At 48.8% G+C, this 26,559-nt stretch overlaps 1 protein-coding gene across 3 annotated transcripts in view; it reads right to left on the reverse strand.

Annotated features, from left to right (window-relative positions):
* Positions 1-10: 10 nt before the first annotated feature.
* Positions 11-26,559, reverse strand: part of GALNT10 (polypeptide N-acetylgalactosaminyltransferase 10) — a 224,220-nt gene continuing 197,671 nt past the window's right edge. For all 3 annotated transcript variants that reach the window (XM_049647941.1, XM_049647942.1, XM_049647943.1), the window contains 5 exons: positions 18,507-18,614; positions 14,082-14,303; positions 10,145-10,261; positions 6,860-7,009; positions 11-6,332 (listed from right to left, as the gene is read on the reverse strand). In XM_049647941.1, the coding sequence (XP_049503898.1) occupies positions 6,174-6,332; positions 6,860-7,009; positions 10,145-10,261; positions 14,082-14,303; positions 18,507-18,614 (756 nt within the window). In that variant the 3' untranslated portion in view covers positions 11-6,173. The remainder of the gene's footprint in view (positions 6,333-6,859; positions 7,010-10,144; positions 10,262-14,081; positions 14,304-18,506; positions 18,615-26,559) is intronic.

Genomic DNA, 26,559 nt, shown 5'->3' on the forward strand with positions numbered 1-26,559 from the left:
TTCTATGGCAGTGTGTGTGTGTGTGTGTGTGTGTGTGTGTGTATGCGTGCGTGCATGCACACCAAGGGTCGTCACCCTGCCAGCTCTGAAGCAAGTCAGATTGGAAGGTAAGGATTGCAGACTTCCCTGGGGCACCTTCATGGGCCCGAGGATCACCAAGCCAGGCAGCCCAGGCACTGAGGGTGAACAAAGAGGAAACGGATGCCCGTGGCCAGAGGTTAGCAGAGCTGTAAGCAGCTGCAGGAAGGGAGCTCTGGATACTGAATCCTGGACCCACTTCAGCAATAGCCCAGAAGCCGTAGGGTGGGAGACACCAACAGAACTGAAAGGGGGCCCCACTCCTATCCCCTAGGTTAGCTTGGAAAATAAATCCCTAACAACCTCAGGTCTACTGCAAAATACCAGATGCAGGATTTGTACAACTGTAAGAGTACGGGCTGACCATTATCTACTTTGCTCCCCTTCTCCCCATTGTCATGGAAAATCTGAGGCCTAGGGAGGGGAAGGGACTTTCTCAAGAACACACAGCGTGTAAAGGATACAGGAGCACTCTCTCTCAGAAGGCCTGTGGGCTGTGAGTGGAGGAAATAAAAGCCTAAAGTGTAATCTGAAGCTGTATTCTTCACCCGTTTGTCCATTCTTCAAATACTCATTGAGCCTTTACTCAGTGCCAGGAGCCCCCAATCCCCAATTCCAACTAAGTACAGAGAGAGAGAATCCAAAATTGTTGGCAAATTGCCAAATTCTCCGCCTCTGCTCCCGAACAAGTATGCCACCAACCACTGACAGAGCTCCCACTGTGTGTCCAGCTAAGTGCTTTAGATACCTTGGATTCTACCCTTGCTCGCGGGCTTGGGAGCTGAGGAGCTAGAACGGATGAGACATGTTAATTCCCCCCATCCTCCCACCTGTCCCAGTGGGGAAGGACCTTTCCTCCCAGGAATCAGTGATTTCGAGAAGGCAACTGAGGGCCAGCTGCCCTGGAGTTTTCACTCTGCAGGCCCGAGGTGCCAACTATGTGCCCAGCAGCTCGAGAAAGTCATTCCTGTCTATAAACATCAGTTGAGGGCACATCTGATGCTCTCACCCTGCCCAGTTTAAAACCCTCCAATGGTCCCTACTGCTTTAAAAATAAAGCTCAGGGACGCCTTAACATGGCCTACAAGACCCTGCAGAGTCTGGCTTCTGCCCACCCTTTCCTTCTTGTCTCTTTTTTCTCACTCCCTCTGCTCCCACCTCACTGACCTTCATACCTGTCATGTTCCCTCCACAGGGTCTTAGCACATGCAGCCCCTGCACCTGGAATCTTCTTCCCTCTCTTCCTCTGTCCCTAGTAAAAGAATTTAATCTTTTTAAAGAAACCATTAAAATTTTAGAAGAAAATTAACAATATCCATCTTTTGGTTCCAGGGCTCAGAAGGCCAGTGAACAGATTTCCACCCCCTTAATCTGCCTTTTCCAAGCCGTGGTGCACAGCGCCCTCTGGTGGGCTCTGAGTGACAGCATCAGCAGGCAGCTTGGGCTGGCGGTCACCGGTAGTCCTACACTAAGTTTCAACCAGGGAACCAGAGGTGGGGCTGGAAGGATCATCCAAAAACTGGCCATTTTACAGCAGAAAACTGAGGTCTAGATAGGGGGCAGGATCTGCAGAGCCAGGCCAGCCAATGCTGTTTCTAGAATGTGGTATTACACAAATGATACAAATCTAATATTCAAAAGCATCGTAATATTTTGGTAGGTAGACACCTGTGGCTGATGGGTGAGCGTCAGAAATAAAGCCATTTCACCTTGTCCTGCCCCCCTGAAATCTTCCATTCCTGGCTGTAGTCTGTCAGACCCTTTGTGGGCTACCCCACCTAACCCTGTGAGCTCACCTCCTGTGCCTTCAACACGGAAACTCCCTCCTGCTCAGGGTTCTTGCAGTCGTGACTCCCTTTGCCTGGAACTCTCTCCCACAAACTGCCTCTTGGCTCAGACTCCCTCATGTCTTTCGGCTCTCGCAGAGACACGCTCTGACCGGCCTACCTAATGTTGCCTCCCAATCCAGTCTCTGAGACATCTCGGTTTATATTCTTCATAGCCCTGCTCACATCTAGAGTCATCTTGGTTGGTTGGTTGAGGTCCACCTTCCTCTCTAGAAGGACAGCTGTTGGGGACTTGTTTGGTACCTGGCAGAGGGCCTGGGTACTGAGCAGACACTCCCTGAATACGTGGGGAATGACGGACTGAAAAATGGTGCGTGACAAGAATAAGCCAGAGAACACGTTAGAGAAAGTCTGGAGGTTTACTCAACAACAATCACAATTGTACACAGTAAGTCAGTTCATCACAAAGGCTCACTTTTCCGGGCAGAAGAGAGGTTGGTGGTCTTGAGCTCTCTGTTTAGAATCCCAGTCTGCCATCTCAATATTCCCTGCCTGTAGTCCCTTTGGGATCCCAGGCTTCACGCCCAAAACAGAGCAGGAGCTCAACCCTGTTGTCTGGAGAGGCTGAATCAAAGCCATCTGGGGAGCAGATGCTAAGAGGACCTTGTCACTTGGGATGTAGGTCCAACACCCACCCCAGAGGCGGCAGTGGGCCTTGGCCTTGGCTCAAGATCAAGTTTGAACTGAAATATTACTTCGATTTTCACAAAGAGCATCGGTGGAAAGTAGAAAAGAATTCCAGAATTGGACTGCACTCCTTGCCCCTCTCCCACGCTTAAAAATCTTCAGAAAACATTAAAAACGCATTGCCTCCCAGGAATTATAAAAGATCGCCCAATCTGTACACACAGAGACCACTGAAGCAAGGAATCCCCAGTCATAGTAATTCTCAGTTACTACCGTAAAGTGCTTTGCCACGCTTTTGAGATTCCAGAGACTAGAAAAATGAAGATACACGGAAAGAAACATGGATCCGTTTTCAAGGGTATCATCTCTTTCTTAAGGAGAGAGAGAAATTCGACAGGTAGGTTTGGAAAGTGAATATAGGGTGCACTTTGGGAATCTATATGCCGCATCTTCAACAGGAACTGCTCTTTCTCCCCTAGGCCTAATGTCACCCCCCCCCCCCCCCCCCCAGGAAGTCCCCCCCCCTGCCTCTGAACTAATTCTTCCACAAGGGGAGAAAGGGGTGGTTCCTGGACTATTTTAAAAGTTGAAAGCTCCAGGGGGAGGCACACGGTAGAATGGCTTTTCACACGTGTGCCTGAACATTTAGCCACCTCCAAAGGCCTTGTATTTACAGCAAAGAGGCTCTCTGTATTCCAAAATGTTTCCGGAGTTCCCCCTCTGGAAAGGCTGCTGGTGAGCCACACGGTCATGATGCTTTCTGGCCGCACCCTGTTTTGTGACCTCATGCTCAGAATAAAGGGAGGCAAAGGGGCCCACGTTCTCACCCATGACCCAGATGAGAGCGTCTCCACAGGTCCTGGCTGCTGTACTGAGCATCGGCTGGCAGTGTGGGCAGGAACCTGGATCTCTGAGACAGGTGGTTTTCAAAAAGGAGGCCAAAGCAACCAGTGGTATTTGTAATCAGTCAGTTGGTCAGCTGAGCCGTGAACCTCTTCCTTCCCCTCTTACACACTTTGCCGAGTCCCAGCACCTCCTGGTGAGGGCTCAGCAAGTGCTGCTCAGAGGACCTGCCCATCCCCAGTTGAGGGTGCAAAAGCAGATAATGGGACGGAGGAAAGCTGAAGCCCGCTTGCTGCTGCACCTGCTTTCCACAGGAGTCCCGGTCTTGCCAAGGACACTGTCACCCACTTGGAATGGGACATCTGGAAACCTAGCGAGTGCATTGCACTCCGTGTGGGGGCTGGGGTGGGGGACTCCAGGCATGGTCTACAAACAGGGCCCTCTCCCAGGGGTTGCTGAGGCCCTTCTAGGCCACAGACAAAATGAGTTGTCCAGCTGCCCTTTTAACTTGGAGGGTTACTTGCCATGAACTGGAACAACTCCAGCCTCTGGCCCTTGAGGGGCATCTCCGCCTCCCAGATCCTGCCCTAGGCCCAACGTCTCCTGCTTGAAATCAGAAGTTAAGAAACACACACTCATCCAACAGAAACTGCACACACTACCACGAAAGTTTCCCCTCCCCCGCCCCCAACCCTGCCCCTTTATGTTTGTCTAGCAAGGCACTAGGAAATTGTTCAAGTTTAGGGATTTGCTGTACATTTGCATTTTTTTCTTTTTAAAAGGCACAGTTTTTATTTTAATGATGCTGCTTTGCTCTCTGATGATGAACCCTCAGTTCTCCAAACTGCAACTCTTGTTCTCCTAGATCCCAGAAGGGGCCTCATCTTTGGACTCCTTCCTATGGAGGGCCACTTCTAAAGATATGGCACTCGTTTGGAAAAGACACGGAGGGATCAACAAGAAGGGATCAAGCAAGCTGTTGCACGCACAGGGGCCACCTCTCCTGGGGACAGGTGGCCAGGGCAGGGTGTGTGTGGGGGCAGAAGTGGAGGAAGTGATGCTTTGCCAGCTATATGCTTAATTGGGGTGGTGGTGGTTAGGAGTGTTTTATCTGCCTCCCCGCCCCTGATAACTGATGGCCTTGAGATCAGCCAGCATCTCAAAGGCAGATTCATGGCTCTGTTCCCAGATTAATGTCTCATTTAATTGGTAAATGACACAATCGAGAGACCCAGCTCTAATTGGAACACTGATTTCAAGTATTTCCTGGACTAGCTGGTGGGAGCCATAGGTTGTAGAATGCGATTTCCATTTCTGAATCAGTGGGTGGCAGGTTGGTCACAGAAATGCTTCCTATTAGCTTGGGAGCCCTCTGGGAGTCCGACACATAATTAACAAAGGAAAAGGTAAACACGAGGGACTGGCATGGAGCTGGGTGTCTGCCTGTTCGTGGGACCCTCCTCCACTGCAGCTGTGAAGGCGGTGGAGGGTGCAGGGCTTCGGGTCTGCACTGTGGACCGTGTCGTACCGAGGCCTCCGGTACGAGCTGACGGACATGGGTCACCCACCCCCTCCCCCCCCCCGACACCACCAACCTCCGATTTCAAAGATTGTCTCTAGGTTGGGGGCTGGATGCCTTAACTATATTACACTTGGCTGGCTCTTTTAAATCGCAGCATTCTAGAAATCCCAACTGGATGCTAGAATACCAGAATCCTATGTGGCGTTCTAGTTTGTGATCCAATGATACAGTTCTATAAAAATTCTAGAGTTCTATGTGAGAACTGGAGCCGCAATGAGGTCAGAGGCTGGGCATTTCGCCCCCGGTCCACCTTGGAGGCCTCCAGACTTTGTGAGGTGAGCACTTCACACATCTGCTCCTTTCTTGAGGCAGGTAATCGCCCAAGAGAGAAAGAGGAAAATGGAAGCACTGATAAGGGAAATTCAGCCAGAATATCCGGTTTGGAGGTCTTCTACTAGGCCTTTTCCATGGGCCCAAGTCATCTGAAACCCAGCCCTGAAGAGCTGGTGGCTGAGCTGTCTTGTGCCCAGAGAGCAAGGCGAGACATCCCATGTGCCCATGGCGGCAAAGGAACGTCTAGGGGTCCCGCTTCCGACCCCAGGCCTGGCAGCTGGCCAGTGTTCAGTACCGGATGCTCTGAGGGCCCAGGTATGGCCTTCGAATGCATCGCCTGGGGCTGTGACAGAACAGAAGCCGGGCAGTAACTGCAGTTACTCAGTTACTCCATGACAGGCAGAAACTAAATGGCTGAAACCAGTGGCCCCAAGAAAGACTCCCTCCCTCCCCTTCTGCAGCGGACGGACGGCAGAGGTGCTACAAGTGCCCAGACGGACAACAGGGGCTTCTCTTTCTAAAGGGCCGTCACATACGAGCCATCTCAAGGCTAGTTAACCTTGTAGGACCCATTTTCGGGTGGCCTAGGGCTGCCTTGGCATTTCTCCCACATAATGCCCAAAGGAACGTGGTGACAAAGTTGGTAAGGCCCTCCTAGATTTCCATGATGCCGTCAGGGATTAAAGCAGGCACTGCTCTTTGTGGGGCCTCATGTGGGGTCTGTTGTCCACCCCGCGGCTACCACTGGGCCTCAAGGAACAGGTGGGCCTCCTGCTACAGCTGTCAGAGCCCTCTCTGCCCTAGACCTGTTGGCCAGCGCCTTTCACGTCACGCTGCCCACGGAAGCCCTGCCTCCCTCGGGAGGGGAAGGCTGCCGGAAGCGCCAGGAGAGGACCCCACCAGGCCCGCTGAGACACCAGGGCTCAGTTCCTGTTGAATTTTTCCAAGACTGTCGAGTTGGTGTGTTCAAACAGCCACTGCTGGGTCAGAGAAGAGGGGTTACAGGTGTTCATGAAGATCCTGTGGTCACTTTCACTGCAGTCCATGCAACTGCCGCTGACGGGGTGGTACAGGGTCTTGTCCTACGAAACAGGGAGGTAATCAGCGAGGCGACGCTGGGGATCTGAACCAACGGCAGCAGCAACGGTAGCAACGGGGCAGTGAGGCAGCAGCCGGCCGCGTTCACTGACCTGCGAGGCCTCCCTGCTCAGGGCACAGCGAGACCCTGCCTGGCCTCCCCCGCAGGCGGCCTTGCCCTGTGCCTGAGCTCTGCCCGGGGGGATGCGGGTGGAAGTGACCTGTGTGCCACTTCCGGGCCTGGGCCCTAATCATGCTCGTCTCTGGCCCACTGGCATCGGTTCTCATGATGGTGGTGGTGCTGGTGTTTTATGGACTCAGCTGCCAGCATGTAAGAGCATAGCGATTTCACATAAAAACCTGGCTTTCTGGCATCTCTCAAATGGCAGAGAAGTGGGGCATGGTGGGTGTGTGGCGCGAATGCACAGGCAAGCATGCTCTGTGGGGGGAAGTGAGGTGCTGCATGCCCGTCTGCTTCTCTTTGTTTAAAACCAAGCAGGTTGCCCTGTTCCGCCCACACAGCCCGCCTTACTTTGCGGTATTTCCACAGCTGGTTGCCCTTCATGCTGTGGCAGTCATAGAGGGTGACCGGGCTGGTGTTGGAGATGGCGTCAAAGCAGAACTTCTTCGTGTGTTGGGGGTCTCCAGGTCGGATGTCCTCTCTCCAGGTGAAGGTGAACACCTGTACATACAGGGACATCATTATAGGGATGGCAAAACCGGGGACTTTCTTTTTTTTTTTTCTTTTTGAGAGAGCGAGAGTGCATGTGCAGGGGAGGGGCAGAGGGAGGAGGGGGAGAGAGAATCCCAAGCAGGCTCCATGCCATCAGCACAGACCCCGACGCGGGGCTCGATCCCACAACCATGAGATCTTGAGCTGAAATCAAGAGTTGGATGCTCAACCAACTGAGCCACCCAGGCACCCCTCTCTTTTCTGTAATGATAGAAAATGTTAAACATTGAGATCCAGGGAACAGTATCGACCACACCTCTTCCAATCACCCAGCTTCGACAATTACCAACTCATGGTGAATCTTGTTACAGCTTTACCCCCCCATCACAACCCCCCACCTCAACGTTATTCTGAAGCAAATTACAGACATCATATCATCTCAGGTGAAAATACTTCACTGAAGTGCCATTATAACAATAAAAAGTTATTGCAAAGTCCTCAAGGTCATCAAGTAAGAAGAGTTCAAGTGTTCTTAAATTGCTTTGTAAGTTTCTTTTCACAGTCTGTTTCAATCAGGATCCAAACCAGGTTCACTGTTGTATTGAGTTGATAAGCATTTTTTCCAGCAGCTTTACTGGAGAATAACTGGCATACAATTAACCACACACATTTAAAGTACATAATTTGATATGTTTTGACTCAATTTAATTTTAATTTGACTTGTTTTAATTTCTGATTCTTCATTATTCATGTATAGAAATACAATTGGTTTTCGTATCTCATAACTTTGATAAGTTCATTTATTAATTCTGGTAGTTTCTCTGTAGAGTCAATAGAATTTTCCACAAAGGTGATCCTACAGTCTACAAATAAAGATGATCATATAGTCTACAAATTATTTTCCTTCTTCACCCATCTGCATGACTTTTATTTCTTTTTCTTGCCACAGGTTAGTACAGTGTCAAATAGAAACAGTAAGGTCAGAGTCCCTGTATTATCCCTGATATTAGGGGTAAAAAATTCAGATTTTTACCATTAAGTTTGATGTTAGCTGCGGGTTTTCTATAGATGACCTTGATCAAGTTGAGGAAGTTCCCTTATTCCTGGTTTGCGACAGTTTTTATCAGAAATGAATGTTGGATTTTGTCAAATGCTTTTTCTGGGTATAAGGTGATTATGTGGTTTTTCTTTTTCAGTTAGCATGGTGAATCTATTGATTACTTTTCTAATGTTCAACCAATCATGCATCCCTCAGATAAATTACACTTAGTCACGATGTATTATCCTTTTTACACACTGTTGGATGGGATTTTCTAAAATTCTGTTTAGAATTTTTGCACCTATGTTCACAAGGGATACTGGTCTGTAATTTTCGTATATGGGTCAGTCTGGTTTTGCTACAACGGTAATGCTGGCCTCACAAAATAAGTTGGCGAGTATTCCCTCCTTTTCTGGAAAAGTTTTTGTAGAGTTGTAACATTGCTTAAGTGTTTGGTAGGAATCACCAATGAATCTATCTGGGCCTGGAGTTTTCTTTGAGGGAAGGTTTACAACGGCAATGTCCGTCTCTTTAATAGAACCCTCTGTTGTCTGCTCTCTTGAAAAGAGCGTTTCACACATTTTCTGTTTTTCAGTTGTTTCTGGCAGGAGGGTAAATCCAGTCCCTGTTACCCTACTCCATGTTGGCCAGGAGTGGACCCCATGGTGGCAAAGGAGTGGTTGTGCCAGCTACTGCTTCCTGATTATCTCCCGGGTCTTCTGCATTTTAGACTCACATTTCTCCCTTTTCAGGCTCACGAGAGCTCTCTGCTCAGGGTGTCTGAGAGCCCTAGGGAATATCGATCCCACAGGGGCAAATGGGCTGCCATGCTTCCCATTTCAGAGGGTGGAGGCTGGCACAGCCAGGCAGCCAGACATCATTTTGTTCCTTGTCCGAATGAATCTTCAGGCATTAGTGTGGACTCTGCCATATAGTGAGGCTATCCCAGGTTGAGCTCTCCGGGCACGTTCTCCCAGGCCCTGTGCTCTTCCTGGTCTCTTTTGGGGTTCTCCTTCGTGGGGTGGGTGTGGGGAGCAGCCACACGCTGCCCTGAAGAATTCAGGAGAATCGGTGAAGGAGGGCCACTTCTAATAACTGTTACCAAGGGAGGAGAGGGAGCAAGGACTTCAGAGGGAGGGGCAGACACTGTCAGTCCGGGCACTGGGCCCATCTGAGAGGTGGTGCTGTTCCTTCGCAGTGAGCGTGCCACACACCCCTTCTGAGCTCTGTTTTTGCAGAGGCCCCGCAATATGGGCTTCTATCAGTGTGCACTTCCAAAATGTCAGAAAACCCACAGGAAGGAGACTATAAAAATGTTCCCTCGAACCAAGAGTCAGTGGATGCAGGATGCGGTGTGATTTTAGGGTTAACCGTTGGTGCTGGGGGGATCACGGCAAGTTAAGTGCAGTTTCTTGAGGGTGGTGGCTTTTTCTGCACTGCTGGCCTATAGCCTTCATTCTTCTGATAACACCGCCTGGGCACGATCCCCTGGGGAACCCACTCTCCTCATTCGTCTCCCCGTCCTTCAGGTGAGGCTAACCACACCACAGGCTCCAGGAGTGGGCATGTGACGTGGGCTTGATCAACATGAGGACTGTATCACATCCCCTATTGTAACTGGCTCAGGAAAGCCAATATGTGAGCACCCCACGGCTTCTCCAGAACTCTGGAAAGGGACATGCCTTTTCACTGGCGGGTTGGAAGCCTTTGCTGCTGGTGGTCATATCTGCCACCATGTGGGAAGAGCCGGATGAAGGATGAGGCCAACAGAGAGGAAGAAGAGTTGAGACCCTGGAGAGCTCCTGATGACATCATTTAAGCTCTTCAACGGCATACATGAGCCAATATGTTCTTCTTTTTGTTGAAGGCCATTTGGGCTGAGTGTCTGTCATTTGCCAACAGACCCGGTTGATGATTTTATTGCAATGTGAAAGATTCCTCTTTCTAAGGTGTTCAGAAAGCTCTTATAACTCATCCCCTGGGCTAGCTTTTGTGACTCGTCACTGACCCTTGGCGTCTCTCTCCCTGCCCTGACCATGTGAGCATTCCAGGTCACAGATGGCCCAGGAAAACCTGGCCGCCAGTCCCTGAGAAGTGGCCCTTACCTGCATGTTGTTCCAGGCAGCCTCCCCACGGCCCCGGACACAGCTCTCCAGCCTCAGCGGGGAGCCCAGGGCCCCATGCTTCGTGTCAGCACACAGCCCTGTGCCCACGTTGCGAATCTGAAAGAGACAGAAGGAAAGAGTGGACTAATGAGGCACCTTGAGATAGTCCCCTGGGACCCCGCCGGGATGGAAGGAGGGAACCCAGCAGAGACATTGGATGGAGGAAGCTCTGCATTATCTTAATGAAGCTTTCCCTGGGTTGGTGGACATGCCTTGCGCTTCTCAGTACAGGAATACTCAGTCCTCAGAGAGGAGCTCCTCCAAAGCCAGCTTTGTCCTAGAGCATGCAAAGTCACAGGGTGGCAGTGGGGACCTGGAAGTTGAGGGGGGTTGGTATTCAGAGGACTCTCTGGCTCCATTCCTGGAGAATCTGATCCAACAGTTCCAGGAATGGAATTTACTCCCACTCCAGGAGACGCAGGGACCATATCTTGAAAGCCACCCTAGAAAAGGATGGGGCATCTTTGCTGTGGGGTCTTGGCCTTAAAGAGCAGGTGAATGGCAAGAGGTTCTCGATCCAAAAAACAAGAGTTTCAGTAAGACAGGGTGTGGTGTGGTGGGAGGAGCACTGGGCTGGAGCAGAAGGCCTCACTGCTCACGGTTGGTCAGCACTCACTACCTGAAGGCCACCGTGCCGTGTAGGTGCATCGTGTAGTTCCTGCCTCCCTCACAGAATCACTCCTATCTTGACTGAGGGGTTGGGTTGGAGGTGTGGTGGCCGTGAAAACGTGCTCCTCAGTTGCCCTGCTGCAGGGAGTCTGACTGCCCGGCCGCTGTGTCCGGAATCCACTGTGACTGAGTGTAGGCTGTGCTTCCCATGGGCTGCTTCCAGCCAGCGATGGAGCGGGACAGGGGGACTGTGGAGGCCCATTCCAGGGAGATGCCGACTTCTCTGGTAGGAGACTTGGCTTGAAGACTGCTCAGTCACTTGGCTCAAGAGCATCCTTGCAGTGTGGGACTCCTCCTACGGCAGCCCTTCTTCCTCCCCTTTCCCATTCCCAGCAGGCAGACCAGCCCCACAGCAGATCTCCCAGCCTCTCCTGGCTCCCTTCTGGTTCCTTCTCTCAGGGGTTCCCCAACAAGTCTCTTGGTGTCTGCTTCTTGGAAGACTGGCCCTAATACAGGGGTAAAAGCCAATAAACTGGCAAAGAAATGAAGAGCTTCATGAGGGAAGTCAACACGACACCTCCTCTACAGTATCTATGCTGGTGTTAGATGGGACGGGCCAGACAGCTTAGTCAGGAAAAGCCCCTCTAACTTGATGTATGAATTAGAACAAGCCATACCTGGTGTTTCTGTTGGCTCAAACCCCTCACTCTTTCCTTTGGTAACAGCACCCTGATTTTCTTTGGGACTACCGCCCTCTCCCCACTCTGTGGCCTGCCAGAGTATCTGTCCACCCCTGCTTTCCCCCTTCCTCCCGTGGCCACAGTGATTGGTGCAGACCTAAGAATCAGACTTGATTCCTGGAGCTGTGCTGGCTTTACTGGGAAGGAGGCATATATTTTCTGTTGCTGGGCTAGCTTCAAGCTTCTGGAAACCATCTTGCTACCCTCAGCATGAGGCTAACAGAAATGGCAGCAGAGGTAAACAGGAGAAAAAGCAACTGACATCATTTGAGCCCCTGGATCCACGTGTCTGAAGCCACAGCTACCCAACGTTTCTATGAGATTCACTACATTTCTCTTTTCACTTCAAACTGGACTTCTGTCACCTGCAAGGAAGGAGATCTAACCCTTATGCTCCTTGTCCCCCAGCCCCGGTATGTCCATCTATAAATGAGTGGTCCTCTCAGCTCAGACACCAGGAGCCAGAGTCTGGTGACAGAGTGCTTCTTCTGCTAGAAGACGGTCTGCCTCCCCCAGCAGGATGGGCTTGAGGAGTGTGACACAGGCAGCGGCCCCAGGACCCTCACTCAGAAAGGGCTGTCATTGGTTTAAAGCTCTGCTGTCGTGCTCTTAAAAGTTTTAATAATAGTGTTGCTGTAAACATTGGGGTACATGTGTCCCTTCCAATCGGCATTTTTTATCCTTTGGATAAATATATAGTAGTGCTACTGCTGCGTTGTAAGGTAGTTCTATTTTAATTTTTTTGAGGAACCTCCATACTGTTTTCCAGACTGGCTGAACCAGTTTGCATTCCCATTAACAGTGCAAAAGACTTCCCTTTTCTCCACATCCTCGCTAATACCTGTTGTTTCCTGTGTTGTTAATCTGAGCCACCGGGACAGGTGTGAGGTGGTATCTCATTGTGGTTTTGATTTGTATTTCCCTGATGATGAGTGACATTGAGCATCTTTTCACGTGCCAGCCAAATTATGGAGAGCTCAAGTGTTCGACTGATGAATGCATAAAGAAGATGTGGTTTGTTTACATATATATATATATGTAAACATATATATATATAATGGAATACTACTTGGCAATGAAAAAGAACGAAATCTTGCCATTTGCAACAACGTGGATGGAACTGGAGGGTATTATGCTAAGTGAGATGAGTCAGTCAGAGAAAGACAGATCTCATAGGGTTTCACTCATGTGGAATTTGAGAAACTCATCAGATGAACATAGGAGGAGGGAAGGAAAAATAAAATAAAAACACAGAGAGAGGCAAATCATAAGAGACTCTTAAATACAGAGAACAAACTGAGGGTTGCTGGAGGGGAGGTGGATAGTGGGATGGGCTAAATGGTGACAGGCCTTAAGGAGGGCACTTGTTGGGATGAGCACTGGGTGTTCTATGTAAGTGGTGAATCACTAAATTCTACTCCTGAAATTATTATTACACTATATGTTAACTAACTTGGATTTAAGTTAAAAAAATTTTTTTTAAATAATTTTATCTTTGAACTTGTCAGTGGAATCTGATAGGACAAGGGAGCATGCATGTGAGCAGAGGTGATAACACGGTACACGGGCATTCGCTGTACCTTTCTTCTGTGATGCCCCAGAAGCACAGAATCCTTGGGGTCCTGCGTGCATGGGAGTTCAGCAAGACTCAAGTTACAGGTAAGACTAAGTGGGGTGCTGGCATGCCTGAAGGCCATGCTTTCTGACCAGAACTTGACTGCACAAAGAAGGCCGAGGTATTCAGAGACACAGGAAGAGCCAGGGAGCTCTAATGGCCTCTTACTTGCATTACTTCCCTGGACCTGCAGACCACTTTCCTTACCAGCGGAAGATAACAACACAGAAGGAAGGGAAGAAGAGGGCAACCCCCAGTTTTTCTTTCTGCTCTTCCTCACGCATCAGCAAGCCACAGGTAGAGTGGGTTTAGAAAGTATGCATTATCGGGGTACCTAGGTGGCTCAGCTGGTTAAGCAACTGACTCCTGGTTTTGGCTCAGGTCATGATCTCATGGTTCGTGAGTTCAAGCCCCACAATGAGCTCCACACTGGAAGCACAGAGCCTGCTTGGGATATTCTCTCTCTCTCTCTCTCTCTCTCTCTCTCTCTCTCACAATACATTTAAAAAATTTAATAAAATAAAGTATGCATTAGCAACAAGTGAAATAAAATCAGCTGAGTTAGCTTTGTGCTGTGTTTGCACTGTTCTGGTAAGAAATACATATGCACGTACAAGGGTTGAAATACAGATTGTGAAATTTCACCCATCTGGCACATGAGCTAAATGCTCTTCTATTTGCATTTAAAACTCACACTGCATAATATGAAGCTGAATGGTAAAATTTATGCTAATATTAAAGTTTTAATTTTTCTCTACTTAGAACATTAAGTAGCATATAAAAAACCACCACAAGGCTAGAGAGACTCAAGAAAGAAACATGTTTTATATTTCATGCCTTAATTGGCACTCTTTGCCTGTCTTGTGAATAGGGGTTCCGCGTTTGCATTTTGCACCGGGCCCTTCAGACTCACCTCTCCCCAAGCTGCCGCCGGGGGCTCCACCGGCGGGTAAAATTTGGGCAGGTCCCACGCGATCTTGGTCATAAACCACTTGAAACTCTTGCAGTTAAGGGAGCTGCGGAGCTTCTTCTGGGCGGCGACGTCCCCAGCAGACAGGTGGCGGTACTCTGGCCGGCGTTGGTAAATGTGCTCGGCGTACTCGTCCATCCACACCTCGGCTACTCGTTTCAGGTTCTGGAGGGCGACAGGGAGGTGGAAGGGTCAGGCCCTCCGAGGGGCTGAGGCCAGGGGCGGGGAGGGGGGGCTGGGGGCAAGGATCCTGGAAGTTGAGGTTCATCTTTCTTATTTTGTGTTGCATCAAAGACCCTAGCCCACCATGTTTTTAAAGCCTTCTATATTTATTTATACATGTTTTAAGGATTCTACAGCTTCTGGCTAAGAGATGGCTGTTGTTTTACCTGTGCATCTTCCACCCTCTTTTTCTAGCTGTAGCCTCCCTCCTCTGCTTCTGTCCTCTCTGTCAAGTGGCTTCAGGAAAGGTACATGAACCAGCCCTGCTAATGGGAACCAGCCCTGACTCTAGGGATTGGTCAGCGAGCACGTGACTCACGCCAAGCCAATCAGAATCAATGACATTAGCATTGCGATTTCACTGGAACTATTGGGGAGAATTGCTCTTTCCACTTGCATTCATTGCTGGGTAAGCTAGAGGCCAGAGCTGCTGGGTTATATGGAAAACCTGACCAAGGCTGAATGAATGAAGCAGAACTGAGGGCTGGACGAGGAACACGTTCCTTTTAGTACCTGAATCCAGCCATACCTGAAGTGAGCACTATCTTGGGACTTTCTATTAACATAAGTCAGTGAATTCTCTTTCTGCTTATGCCAGTTTGAGTGGGGTTTCTGTCATTTTCTATTAAGAGTGCTGACCAAGTACCCTGGTTGAAAACAATAATTTGCAACCAAAAGTTGTAATTCCACCAGCAGCTGGAATTTTAAAAAATCCTTTGAGGTGCAAAGCTTGCTGCTTCTTTGAATATGAAGCACAGGGATGATCGATATAAAAATGACAACCACATTACTGGCAAGTAGAGGCAGCAGTCAGGAAAACAACCTGTTTGTGAGCAGACTTGGAGATAGAGGGAAAGTGAATTCTTCTGTGTAACTGGGATGAAAATTCCTTATTTCATCTGCAGTTGTAGACACCACCTGCTGAGAACTTCAGACAGCTGGTTCCAGAAGAGCACAGCTTCAGTGTTCAGGGGGAAATTCTCTGCTCCAAAATATCTTTCTCCAACCCCTGACTGTTGCCAGAAATCTGCCCTTCACCCCCAACATTTAACTCTACAGGCTTTATGCTATCATAAAGGATTTTCTCCCTATTGCAATCCAAATTTTCTTCTGAAGGGGAAAAGGGAGTATTTTAAACTGTTACCATTCACACTGAGGTGTGAATGACTGCTCTAGAAGCAGAAGATAAGGCAGGGGTGGACAACTATTTTGTGTAAAGGGTCAGATCGCAAATATTTTGGGCTTTGCAGACCATATGGTCTTAACTCTGAGGTGGTGGAAAAGGAGCCCTAGATAGACATTATGTAAATGAATGGGTGTGGTTGTGTTCCAATAAAACTTTATGGACTGAAATTTGATTTTCATGTATCACAAAATATTCTTCTTTCATTTTTTCACCCTAACTACTTAAAAATGTAAAAACCATTCTTAGCGCACAGGCCACATGAAAACAGTTTGCTGACTCCTGAGCAAGGAGGAAAGAAGCCATCAGGAGGGGGCCCCATGCCAAAGACAAAAGTTTTCACACACTCTTCAATTTTGCTGACTCTGAGTTTGGGACTAGGAAGCTATGGAATTTCCTTGCTGATATCAGCCTCATTCTTTCCGAGTGCTGAAGAGACTGACAGTAGGTTGGAAAACAATTAAGGAATGTATTAAACACTTAAGGAACAATTCCAGGCCCCTGCAAGGCAAAGGCTGGGCTTAATTTAAATCTGTGCCCCGAGGAAGCTGAAAACCGAAAAAGGCTTGCACTCCCAAAGTCTCTCCTTTTCCCAGGCGGGCCACCTAGGTCCTTCAGCACACTAATTTGCTCATGCCACAGGGATGGTGAGGAATTGTGGCTTCACTCCTCTCTGGCTGTTTGTCCTGGAATCTGTACAACTTGAGTAAGACTTTGGTTTCCCTCTTTATGTAGCTCTTTTAGGGCTTTTAAACCGACCTCTCCTTGAATCTGTCAAAATGATCTTCTAGGAGATAATGCTCTAGAAGGATTTGGCTGTTAAAACACTAAGCAAACTTGTGATTTGCTTTATGATTTAATGTATGATCTGCAACTCAAATATGATCTGCAACTCAAGGAGGGTGGCAGTTAGATACTTGGACACAAATTCAGGGGAGCCTGATTCAGGCATCTTTGTGGTCCTGCATATGTATGTGGGGTGCCCCTCGTATCATTCATTAGCTGGTTTAAAGTCGACAGGAGACTGAAACAGTACAGACAGGTGAAAAAGAAGTTAAAATGTTTCAACCCAGAATTCAGAGAAGAGGCTGAAAGAAACTTCGCAGTCTTGTTAAGAGATGCTGATACCAAGATGAACAGCTGTCACTGTTTAAGCAACAATTGCTCTGTGTGCCAGGCACGGGTCAGACCTAAGTGGCTTTGAATTCTGGCGTTAGTTAATGTCTCTACATTTCACTTATCTCATCGCTCCAGTGGGGATTAAAAACAAGTGAAAATTAAGTGAGACATGTATGGAAGATGCTTCGCCTGAAGTCTAGCCCACAGGAAACTTTTATGTGTTACTACAGTTAGCTGTTATTCACTGAATTCATCTGTGGTTCGGTAAAGAGGAGGTGGGTGGTGCCTTTTTACGAGGCAGATCTTATAAATGAGTGGATAAGAAAAGGATGCTTCGGGAATAGTCCTGCTCAGGGGTCAGAGGTGTCCCCATGGTCCCACCACTCCTAGTAGCTGGGAGTCGCACTCTTGGGCTTCCTGACTGACGTTGTTCTGTTTTCCTGCCTGGCACCCTCCTCTGGGATTGCCAATGGGATCTCAAAAGAAATGGGATTCCTACCTCTCCAGCTGAATCTAAAACCGCCCTCCCAACCTACCCGGGTCGGATGGGCTGTGTCCTAAGCGCGGATGGCAGATGTGGCTGTCCTTAGAATCTTACACCACTAGAGGGCACTGCTGGCTCTCTTTTTCTTCAACACCGGCGGCAAAGCAGCCCCTGGAGCTCAGCTCCCACCTGGGGAGACCCACTGCCTCCTTGAGCCGGCTGGTCTTCCTTGTATCTCGCAGGACGAAGGCTCTTCCTGACCCAGAGCCTGCAGTTCTGCATGTCATCAGGTGATGAGGGAGGGGGAGGCGGTGGCCAGGGTAGAGGGAAGCTGTATGGACTGATGCCAAACAGGCTTGCAAAGGGGTCTCTCTGTCCGAAGGGGTCTCCACAAGGCAAAGCTGTGCCAGTTACCGAGTTACCTTCCCAGCTTTCCCCAGACCTCCCTGTGGCCCTCTTTCCTTTCTGGGCACCCCCACCCACCCCATTTTTCCTTTGTAGTAACCTTGTTTGTTTTTTTTTTTTTTTTTCAAGACACTTAATATTTTAAAATTTGAGGCTCAGTGGAATATCATTAATACAAAAAACAACCCCCAAAACAAATCTCTGGCTAACATTTCTATTTGTAGCCAGTGGCCATTTAATTCAAGCAGCGATTAATACAAACCATTTTAAGCTAATGAAATAGTTTGATACACAGAATTTTTGGCAATGTTAGTGGGGAGGGGGTGGGGAGAAGAGCAAGATACTTACATTTATTAACCACCCTCATGCCTGGAACTTTTAAGTACTTTGTCTCAGGCTTTCTCAGTGTCTCACACCGCTCCACCTGCACGAACATTTATCTAACAGGCTTCTTTAAATCACTTCTGGTCTGACTTTGCACCTATGTTAGCTTTATCCTAATACCTGTGAAATCACAAGTCTGCTACACTAATACATCTTAACTTCTAAAGCACATTAATTTAAACGCATGTAAATAAAAATGTTCCTATGTCTGCCACCTAAAATCATCTTGTCTGTCACACCTGGAGTAACTATGCTATCTCCCTGACTCTCCTGGCAATGCTAAGAGTCACCAACAAATTAGCTTCTTTTTAAGTAAAAGAGGAAACACAGGCTCAGAGGAGTTAAGCAACCCTCTCAAGGTCACAGCTCCTAAGTGTTTAAGCAGGGGTTTAAGTAAGTTCTCTTAAACTGGATTTCACCTGGAGAGTTGGGGGAGGGGGGTGCACATCCTCCCCCCCCCCCCCCCCCCCCCGGCACTTGGCTTGGAGTTCCCAGGTGTCTCAGGATGCCTCTGCTCTGCTGATGAGCCTAGCCCCTCACCCCGTCCCCATCCAGGGAGCCATCACCTTACCCGGGCCAGGCTGACTCCAGCGGGGACTTTGTAGGGTACATATTTCCTGTAGATATGGCCCACCCTGGAGCAGGGAATGTCCTCCATGCGGCCCCCACACATCCACACCTGCAGGGTGGGAAGGGAGAAAGATGATATTTCTGCCTCTCATTCACCACCCCCTCAAAGGTCACTGCCCCCTCCTCCAATACATTCACTGGAAGCATCAGCTTGGGACTATTAAAGCCCCCATTCACAGAGCGAGGAAAACACAGTAATAACCACAGCAGTTTTCAATAGTTGACAGCATTGAGCGCCTCCTCGTTGCCAAGCAGTCTGCTGCAAGCCCCCCGTGCACAACTGCATTTAAGCCTTGTCAGAAGACCAAAGAAGTGGGTAGTAATGGAGCTCCATTTTACAGATGAAGAAACGGAGGCTCAGAGAAGCTAAGAAGCTTATCTAAGGTCACAGGGTTAGTGAGCGGTGGAACTAGAATTTAAACCTGGCTTTAGCAGACTCCAGAGTCTGGGCTCCGAACAAGTGCAGGTGTGGGGAGAGCTGTGTTGAGAATTCTAGGCAGCAAAGGGCGGCTCAGCGGGAAGGACTATGGTGATCGCCTTGGTAACGTCTACCACAGGTACGAGAGGGGAAGAGATAGCACCTAGGCTCTGTATATTTACCAACTGTGGTACCAGGTTCTGGAGTTTCCTCTGAGATCTACAAGCCTCTTGCTGGGTCACCCTGAGCAGAGGCAGCAGGCTCCCTGCCCTGACTTCTCTGCAGTCCGGCTTACTAAGCCACACAGCTGGCTATCACCGTAGAGAGGAATTCCAAGTTTCTCCTTGTGTTTCCCTCCATTCCTGGCATCACAAAGAGCTCCTGAGTTTGACTGCATGTGGTCTGATGGCAATGTGGGAAATCTCCAGAAGTACAATCCACGCTGACGCATATCCACTAAGGGGCCTGGCCTAGACACTGTCCTCAGCAGTCCTGGGGCCAAATGCTGGCTCAGCCACTTACCAGGTTTGTGACTTTGATCAAGGTACTTAACCTCTCTGAGACTCGGTTTCCTCATCTGTAGAGGATTAAATGAGGCAGGCCGTGGGGGTGAGATATTGCATGTAAAGTGCTTACCTAGCACAAGACTTAGCACGCAGTCTTAACAGTTACACACTCTGATGATTCATTCAGACATCTGGCTAATATTCACGGGGTCTCTGCTACATGCCAGACATTGGGCTGGGCACACACGTGGCAAGTTTGCTAAGGCCCTTGTTCTCATGGAGGGGGAGTATGGTGTGCAACCTCCAGGATGGCCCCCGGTGATCCTCGCTCTCTGGAGACACCTCCCTCCCGAATGAGTCACACGAGGACTGAGCTGTGTAACCAAAGGAAAACTGCAGAAGTGGTGGTCGTAGAAGACACTGTGGCTTCCACCTTCCTCCGTGGGGTCACTTGCTTTGGGGCACCTGGCTGCCATGTTGTGAGGACACTCGAGCAGCTCTGTGGAGAGGTCTAGGTGGTGAGGAGCTGGGGCCAACGTGCCAGCCAAGCTGAGTGAGCCGTCTTAGAAAGGGATCTATCAGGCCCAGTCCAGCCTTCAGATAACCATGGCCCTGGCTGATACCTTGACCACAACCTCATGATAGACTCGAGCAGAAATGTCCTGCTAAGCCACTCCCAAACCCCTGACCTTGTGTAGGTTTGTGTAACCTTGCGATACTGTCTATTACTGTTTGAAGAGGGTATGTTCAGGGGGATTTTTCTCCTGTGGCAGTAGATAATCACTACAGAAAGCCAGTTGCAGATGGTGACGTGTGCTATAAGGAAGCCAAAGCAAGACTCATTGCCTGGATCTCTGAGAAGTGATGTTACCTACGCCAGTCAGGGATATCCTCACTTAGAAGGGAAAATTAGATACAATACTTAGATAATGAGAAGGTAAAAGTAACATAAGGATCTGAGGGGTGAGAGAACAGGTGGAGAGAAAAGCAAGTGTAAAGGCCCTGAGGTAGGGCCAGGCTTGGTTGGCTTAATCCCTGAATGGAGGAAGCCAGAGGCCTGGAGGAGGAGCAGAGATGGGCGGGGAGGTCAGAGACAATCATAAGGGTCTTGCAGGGAAAAATAAGGAGGCTTCACCAAAAGTCTTCAGGGAGGGTGATGATATAATCCAATTTCTATTTTACGAAGAGGACTCTGCCTGAGGGGTGGAGAATGGGTTGTAGGGGGCAGGTGTGGGAGAGGGAAGGCCCAGAAGCTCTTGGAGATTGAGGCAGGTATGGCTTCGGGTTTGTGGGGGCTGTGGTGATAATGGTAGGGCCCAGCTGCACTCGGGACCTTATTGCTAATCTTATTCCCGTGTTTCCTTGTTTGTGAATGACAAGTAGGAGTGGGAACGTCTGTAACCCCAATTCTGTGCAAGAGACTATTTTCCAGCTTAAACGGCTCAACAGGATATTGGGGATCTGGCTTTATGTCTCAATCAATTCACAGGCTCTAGAAGGACTGCTTTTCCTCCTCATGAACCTGAGGGTCCTCAGTCCCCCATGACTCTGCCAGCCACTGTCTCCATCCCACCCCAGATGTGCTGTATCCTGGGCTTCCTGCAAGGGGACCTGTATGCATGAGGCTGCAGTGAGTGCAAGTGCTGCCTGGAGAAATGCAATTATAGTCTGATCTTGGGGGAGAAAAAAAAATTGAGCAAGTCAATAGAACAGAATATTGGTCTTGAGATAATGGGCTCCTGATGGTAGATTAATGTCAAGGCCAAGCCAAGAAGTTTATTTTCAAAGCAGGAGATATTGATCAGGCGCCAGCCTCCCATAACAATAACTCTTCCTTTATACAAAATGACTGACGTGGAAGTGATGCTTTTGTCTGGCGGGTATCGCCCAGCTTGCTGCTGGGCCGCCCCTGTGTTTTGGGAGGCAGAGTGGCGCTGAACAGATGGGGGACACCTTACCCCACTCTATTTCTGACGGTCTCCTGGGCAGTTGACTAGGCTGGCGTCCAGCTCCCCTGACTCCATATTAAACTCACATTAGCTAACAAGGTTGTGTCTCCAGCTCTGCCTGGCAGGGAACCTTCCTTTATGTAGACAACGATCAATCTCCACATCCTTCTCTTTGCTGTGACCTCTGGTTCCTTTGGCCCTGACCATGCTGGCCATCTGCCTAAAGGTTCCTGAGGGACCAGGGTGACCTTGATCTGCTGAGAGGTTTAAGGCATCCAAAACACCCGCAGATTTCCGAGACGTCCGGAGCCCAGAAGGAGTCCTAGCTTTAGACGATGGGTTTACTCCTCAGCTTCCCTGCCCTTCCCTGAGTGAGAACTGCCTTCAGAGACAGAGATATCTGTTTGTTCAGCTAAAGCTGCTTCGAATTCCTGAGTCCTCTTTGAGCACCTGAACAACCTGAAGAGGTATCTGGCAGGAGCCCAAGACTGGAGGGGACTCTCCCTCCAGGAACACGACAAAAGATGGAGGCACAGAATGGTGTCATGACTCACCCTGGGTGGCCAGAGGTGGTCTTGGATCCCAGGTCCCATGGTTCCAGTCATGGCCCAAGCCACCCACCTGTGCACCTCTAGGGTCCTCTCCTACCTTCCTTCACAACAGAGGCAACAGCCACACAAGACCCATGATGACCATAGCACAGGGGTTATGAGCACACAACCCTCTCCATTCCCAATGCCAACTTGTGCAGCCGTGTGACCTGGCACAAGGCATTGACCTGGGGAGCGACAGTCTCCTCACCTGTGACCTGGGCATGGCAGGTCACTACTACCTTGCAAGGCTGCTGAGATGGCATGAGACAGCTCATGAAAAGCACTCAGCTTAATGCCTGACCAAACGTACCAAACGTAACTACGTTAGTCATTTCTGCTTGCAAAAGAACGAGAAATGCCACCACCTTGAAATTATACAGCATTTGCCCTTTTGCCCAACAGCATGTTTTTTTTTATCCTATGGCCTGATTTCCTAAATGGAAATCATTCATTTTTGAGAGAGAGAGAGAAAGAGAGAGACAGAGCATGAGCGGGGAAGGAATAGAGAGAGACAGAGACACAGAATCTGAATGAAGCAGGCTCCAGGCTCTGAGCTGTCAGCACAGAGCCCGATGCGGGGCTCAAACCCACAAACCGTGAGGTCATGACCTGAGCCGAAGTCGGGCACTTATCTGACTAAGCCACCTGGGTGCCCCATGAAGTTTTTCTAACTTACTTGGTGGCAGAACCTGTAACTGACTGGGAGAATGACAGGGCCAGGCAGGGCTGGGGCACAGTCATGGGGGCACCACTTGGGGCCTGGGTGCCCCAGGGTGTTCTCCTCTCCCCCAGGTATCACACCTGTGGGGAAAGAGTCCAGCTGATGGCAAAGAGAAGGGGGAGCAGCAGCCAGATCACAATTGGCTGGGACCCCATCACATTTGGATGGGGACACACACAGACCACCAAGATGATGTACCTGCAACCCCTCTCTGCTGGCTTCCCTCCCTCCCTCTCTGTCAAGCCCCTTGCCAGCCTCCAAGCCCACAGGGGACACAGCTGCCTGCCCTGGGTGCTGTGTTGCTCTGCCTTGAGGAGTTTGCAAACACCCCATCAGCTCATCTCTTGGTGCCTTTCTCCCCTGCGCAACAGCCTTCTCACTTCTCATAGAAGCACTGTGCCACCAGACAAGTACAAATCTAATTGTAAAAGCTTGCTCCCTATTCATGTTCACTGCTGCTTTGATTTATTTTATTAGCAAACTTCTTTTGTGTGATGACAGGCTTCATTACAGTGTCTATAAAAGACAATTACTTGCTCTTATCTCCTAAACTGAGGAGGGAAGAAACAAATGGTGATGTGCATCAGAAGACACTCGGGGACCCAGAGACAGTGTGGCAGAAGGGCCCATCCTGTGAGGAAAACATGAGCCAGTAGGGGCCCTGGTGAAACCTCTGTCAAGGACATGGCTGCCTGGAAACCACCAGGCATGACTGGTCATCCTTCCTGCTGACGGCCAGGAGAAGACAACATGTCTTTTGCTTTTGGGATCTCAGCTGAGGACCCCTATGGAATTCCAACCCTATTTAGTTGCACTTGGGGGACATAATATGACAATAGTTGCCACCAATTATTCTGCATTATCTGTGTGCTTAGAAGGTACGTTCCTGTTATGAACTCCATTCTGGAGTTAAGAACTGGGGTCTAATCCAGGCTCCTCAGCAAGCTTTGTGAGTCTGAAAGCCTCAGTTTCCCCATCTGCAAAATGGGATGAATTATGTGTGCCTGATAGGGCTGCGATGGGACTGGAATGATGTAATTCTGAAGCACAGAGGGCTGTAAGCAATCTGTATAGTGTGATTTGAACACATGGCAGCTGGGGGGCACTGGAGGCAGGCCATGCAGTTCCCCTCGGAGAAGAAATGGCGTCATATCCATGTCTTCCAGAAGTTCACATGGTTTTGAATATATCAGTTTGTTTTGAATAAGATACTGTTTCAGGGAGCTTACCAGCATGAAAGGACCTCACTCACGCTAGTTTGAGATATTTATAATGGTTACTGGATGCAGCTGGTGAAGAGTAGGAAAAAAACAATTTTACTTTATTTTTAAAAACCACTTGAAATACAGATTTGAAGGGGTACATGCACCCTGATGTTTATAGCAGCATTATCAACAACAGCCAAACAATGAAGAGAGCTGAAATGTCCATCGACTAATAAATGGATAAAGAAGATGTAGTGTGTGTGTATATGTATATATATACATATATATGTATATGTGTGTGTGTGTGTGTGTGTGTGTGTATGGGTGTGTATAGATATATATACATATATACCTGTACACACACATACATACATATAGTGGAATATTAGTGACCAAAAAGAATGAAATCTTGCCATTTGCAATGATGTGGATGGAGCTAGATGGTATTATGCTATGCAAATGAAGTCATCAGAGAAAGACAAATACCATATTTCACTCATATATGGAATTTAAGAAACAAAACAGATGAACATATGAGAAGGCGGGGAAGAGGAGAGAGGGGAACAAACCACAAGAGCCTCTTAATGATAAGAGAACAGATTGAGGGTTGATGGAGGCAGGTGGGTGGGGGATGGGCTCAATGGGTGATGGGCACTAAGGAGGGCACTTGTGATGAGCACTGGGTGTCGTATGTACCTGATGAGTCACTGAATTCTCCTGAAACCAATATTGCACTGTCTGTTAACTAAAATTTAAATAAAAAAAATAAAAACCATTTGAATTTACTTCTAGGTTACTATATTATTTTATATAATATAGTTTTAAGCACATATGTGTATCTAAATGAATAAATGAAATGTCTGACTAATTCAACAACATCCTTAGGTGTTTATAGACAAGTTGGCCAAAAAATGGGAGGTGGCTGCCTTACACTGGGGTTTCGTTGCTTAAACTAATAAATGAATTTAGTCAAGTTGCAATTTCCCTGAAATGTGACTCATACTTGGGACAGAGCACTTTCATAACCACCCAGTCAGAGAGGTCCTATCATACCTTTTACGTGCGAGGAAGCTGAGGCCTTGCAATATAAGTGCCTTCCCCGAGGTCCCTCAGCTCATAAATGGCAGAGTCCAGAGTGGAATCTGGGGCTGGGTCCCCCCAGAACTAGGCAGCTCCGAGACCTCCAGGTAGACTGTACCTTCCTGGTTTGATCTTTCTTAAGCCTGGTCCAGACCCTATTACGGTCTTCTGCCAAGACCCCTGTCAGCACCTGTATTGCCTACAGAATGAATGGGCACCCCTGGCTTGCAAATAAGGGTCTCTGCCATCTGTTCTTCTCTTGATCACTTCTGGCCCTCTCCACATCCCCCGGACTCGTGTTGTGGATGCTGAGAACCAGCTGCGGTGCGTTCACTTGTCTGTTGTGTTGGGCGCCGTCCTTCTCTTCCCATGAATAATGCAGCCCATACAAACATTCATTCACTCATTCATTTACACTGGACCTAGTCATTGGGCAGCGTTGCTCTAAAACCCTGTCAGAAGAAATGGAACAGAAACTCGCTGTCAAGGGTGGACCCAATGACCCAAACCTGATGATGTAACGGGGGAAAGGTGCTGGGACATGCTGACCAACTGCCAAGCAGTCTACCCATTTGCTCTGTCCTTCCACGTCCAAGCCTGAGAACATTCTCCATACAAGACCCCACGTATTCATTACTGCCATAATCCTCACCCTTGTGAGCATCAGAATCATCTGGAAAGCTGGTTAAAATACAGACTGCTAGGGCCCCACCCCGAGGGTGTCTGACTCAGCAGGTCTGGGGTGGAGACTGAGAATCTGCATGTCTAACAAGTTCTCAGATGCTGCTGCAAAGGCTGGTCTGAGGACCACACATTGAGGACCAGTACATGCTGGAATAGTGACAACCCCTCTCAGGATAATGGTATTAGCTAGTTCACACAGACAGCCCTGTAAGTTTCGAGTTCTTAGTGCCCTTGTAGATGAGAAGATACGGGTTCAGCAGAAAGGGCAAGTGAGCTGTCCAAGGTCTCACTGAAAGTTCATTCCAAAGCCGGGCCTGGAGCCAAGGTCTTCGGCCTCTGTCTTGTCAGCCTCAAAGCTCTTTCCACTCCTGTCTTCTTGTAACTGTAGCCTGATCGCATCAACCATAACAATGCAAACATTAACAGCTACCGTTTATTGATCATTTATTACATGTCAAGGCACTGAGATAAGGTTTTAACACAGTTTGACTAACATCACGTTCACACCCATGCTATGAAGTAAAGATTATTCTATCCCCATTTTACAGCTATGAAGCCCAGAGAGATTAGGCCACTTCCCCAAGGTCACACAGCAACTAGCTAATCAAGTCTGCACCAGAACCCAGGGGGTTTGATTCTGAAGGCCATGAACTTCATCCGATGGTGTTCAATGGTGTTCTAACATGAGGGTTCTGGTCAGAACAGCTACCACTTACCAAGTGCCTCCTTTTTGCCTGGCTCTAAGCCAGATGAATGTTTCATGCCATTTAGTTCTTAGAACAAAGCTCTGAAGAAGTTATTATCTCCATTTTTAGCAACGAAAGATGGAGGCATGGAC

This window comes from Panthera uncia, assembly GCF_023721935.1.
Source record: "Panthera uncia isolate 11264 chromosome A1 unlocalized genomic scaffold, Puncia_PCG_1.0 HiC_scaffold_17, whole genome shotgun sequence".
Classification (NCBI taxonomy): domain Eukaryota; kingdom Metazoa; phylum Chordata; class Mammalia; order Carnivora; family Felidae; genus Panthera; species Panthera uncia.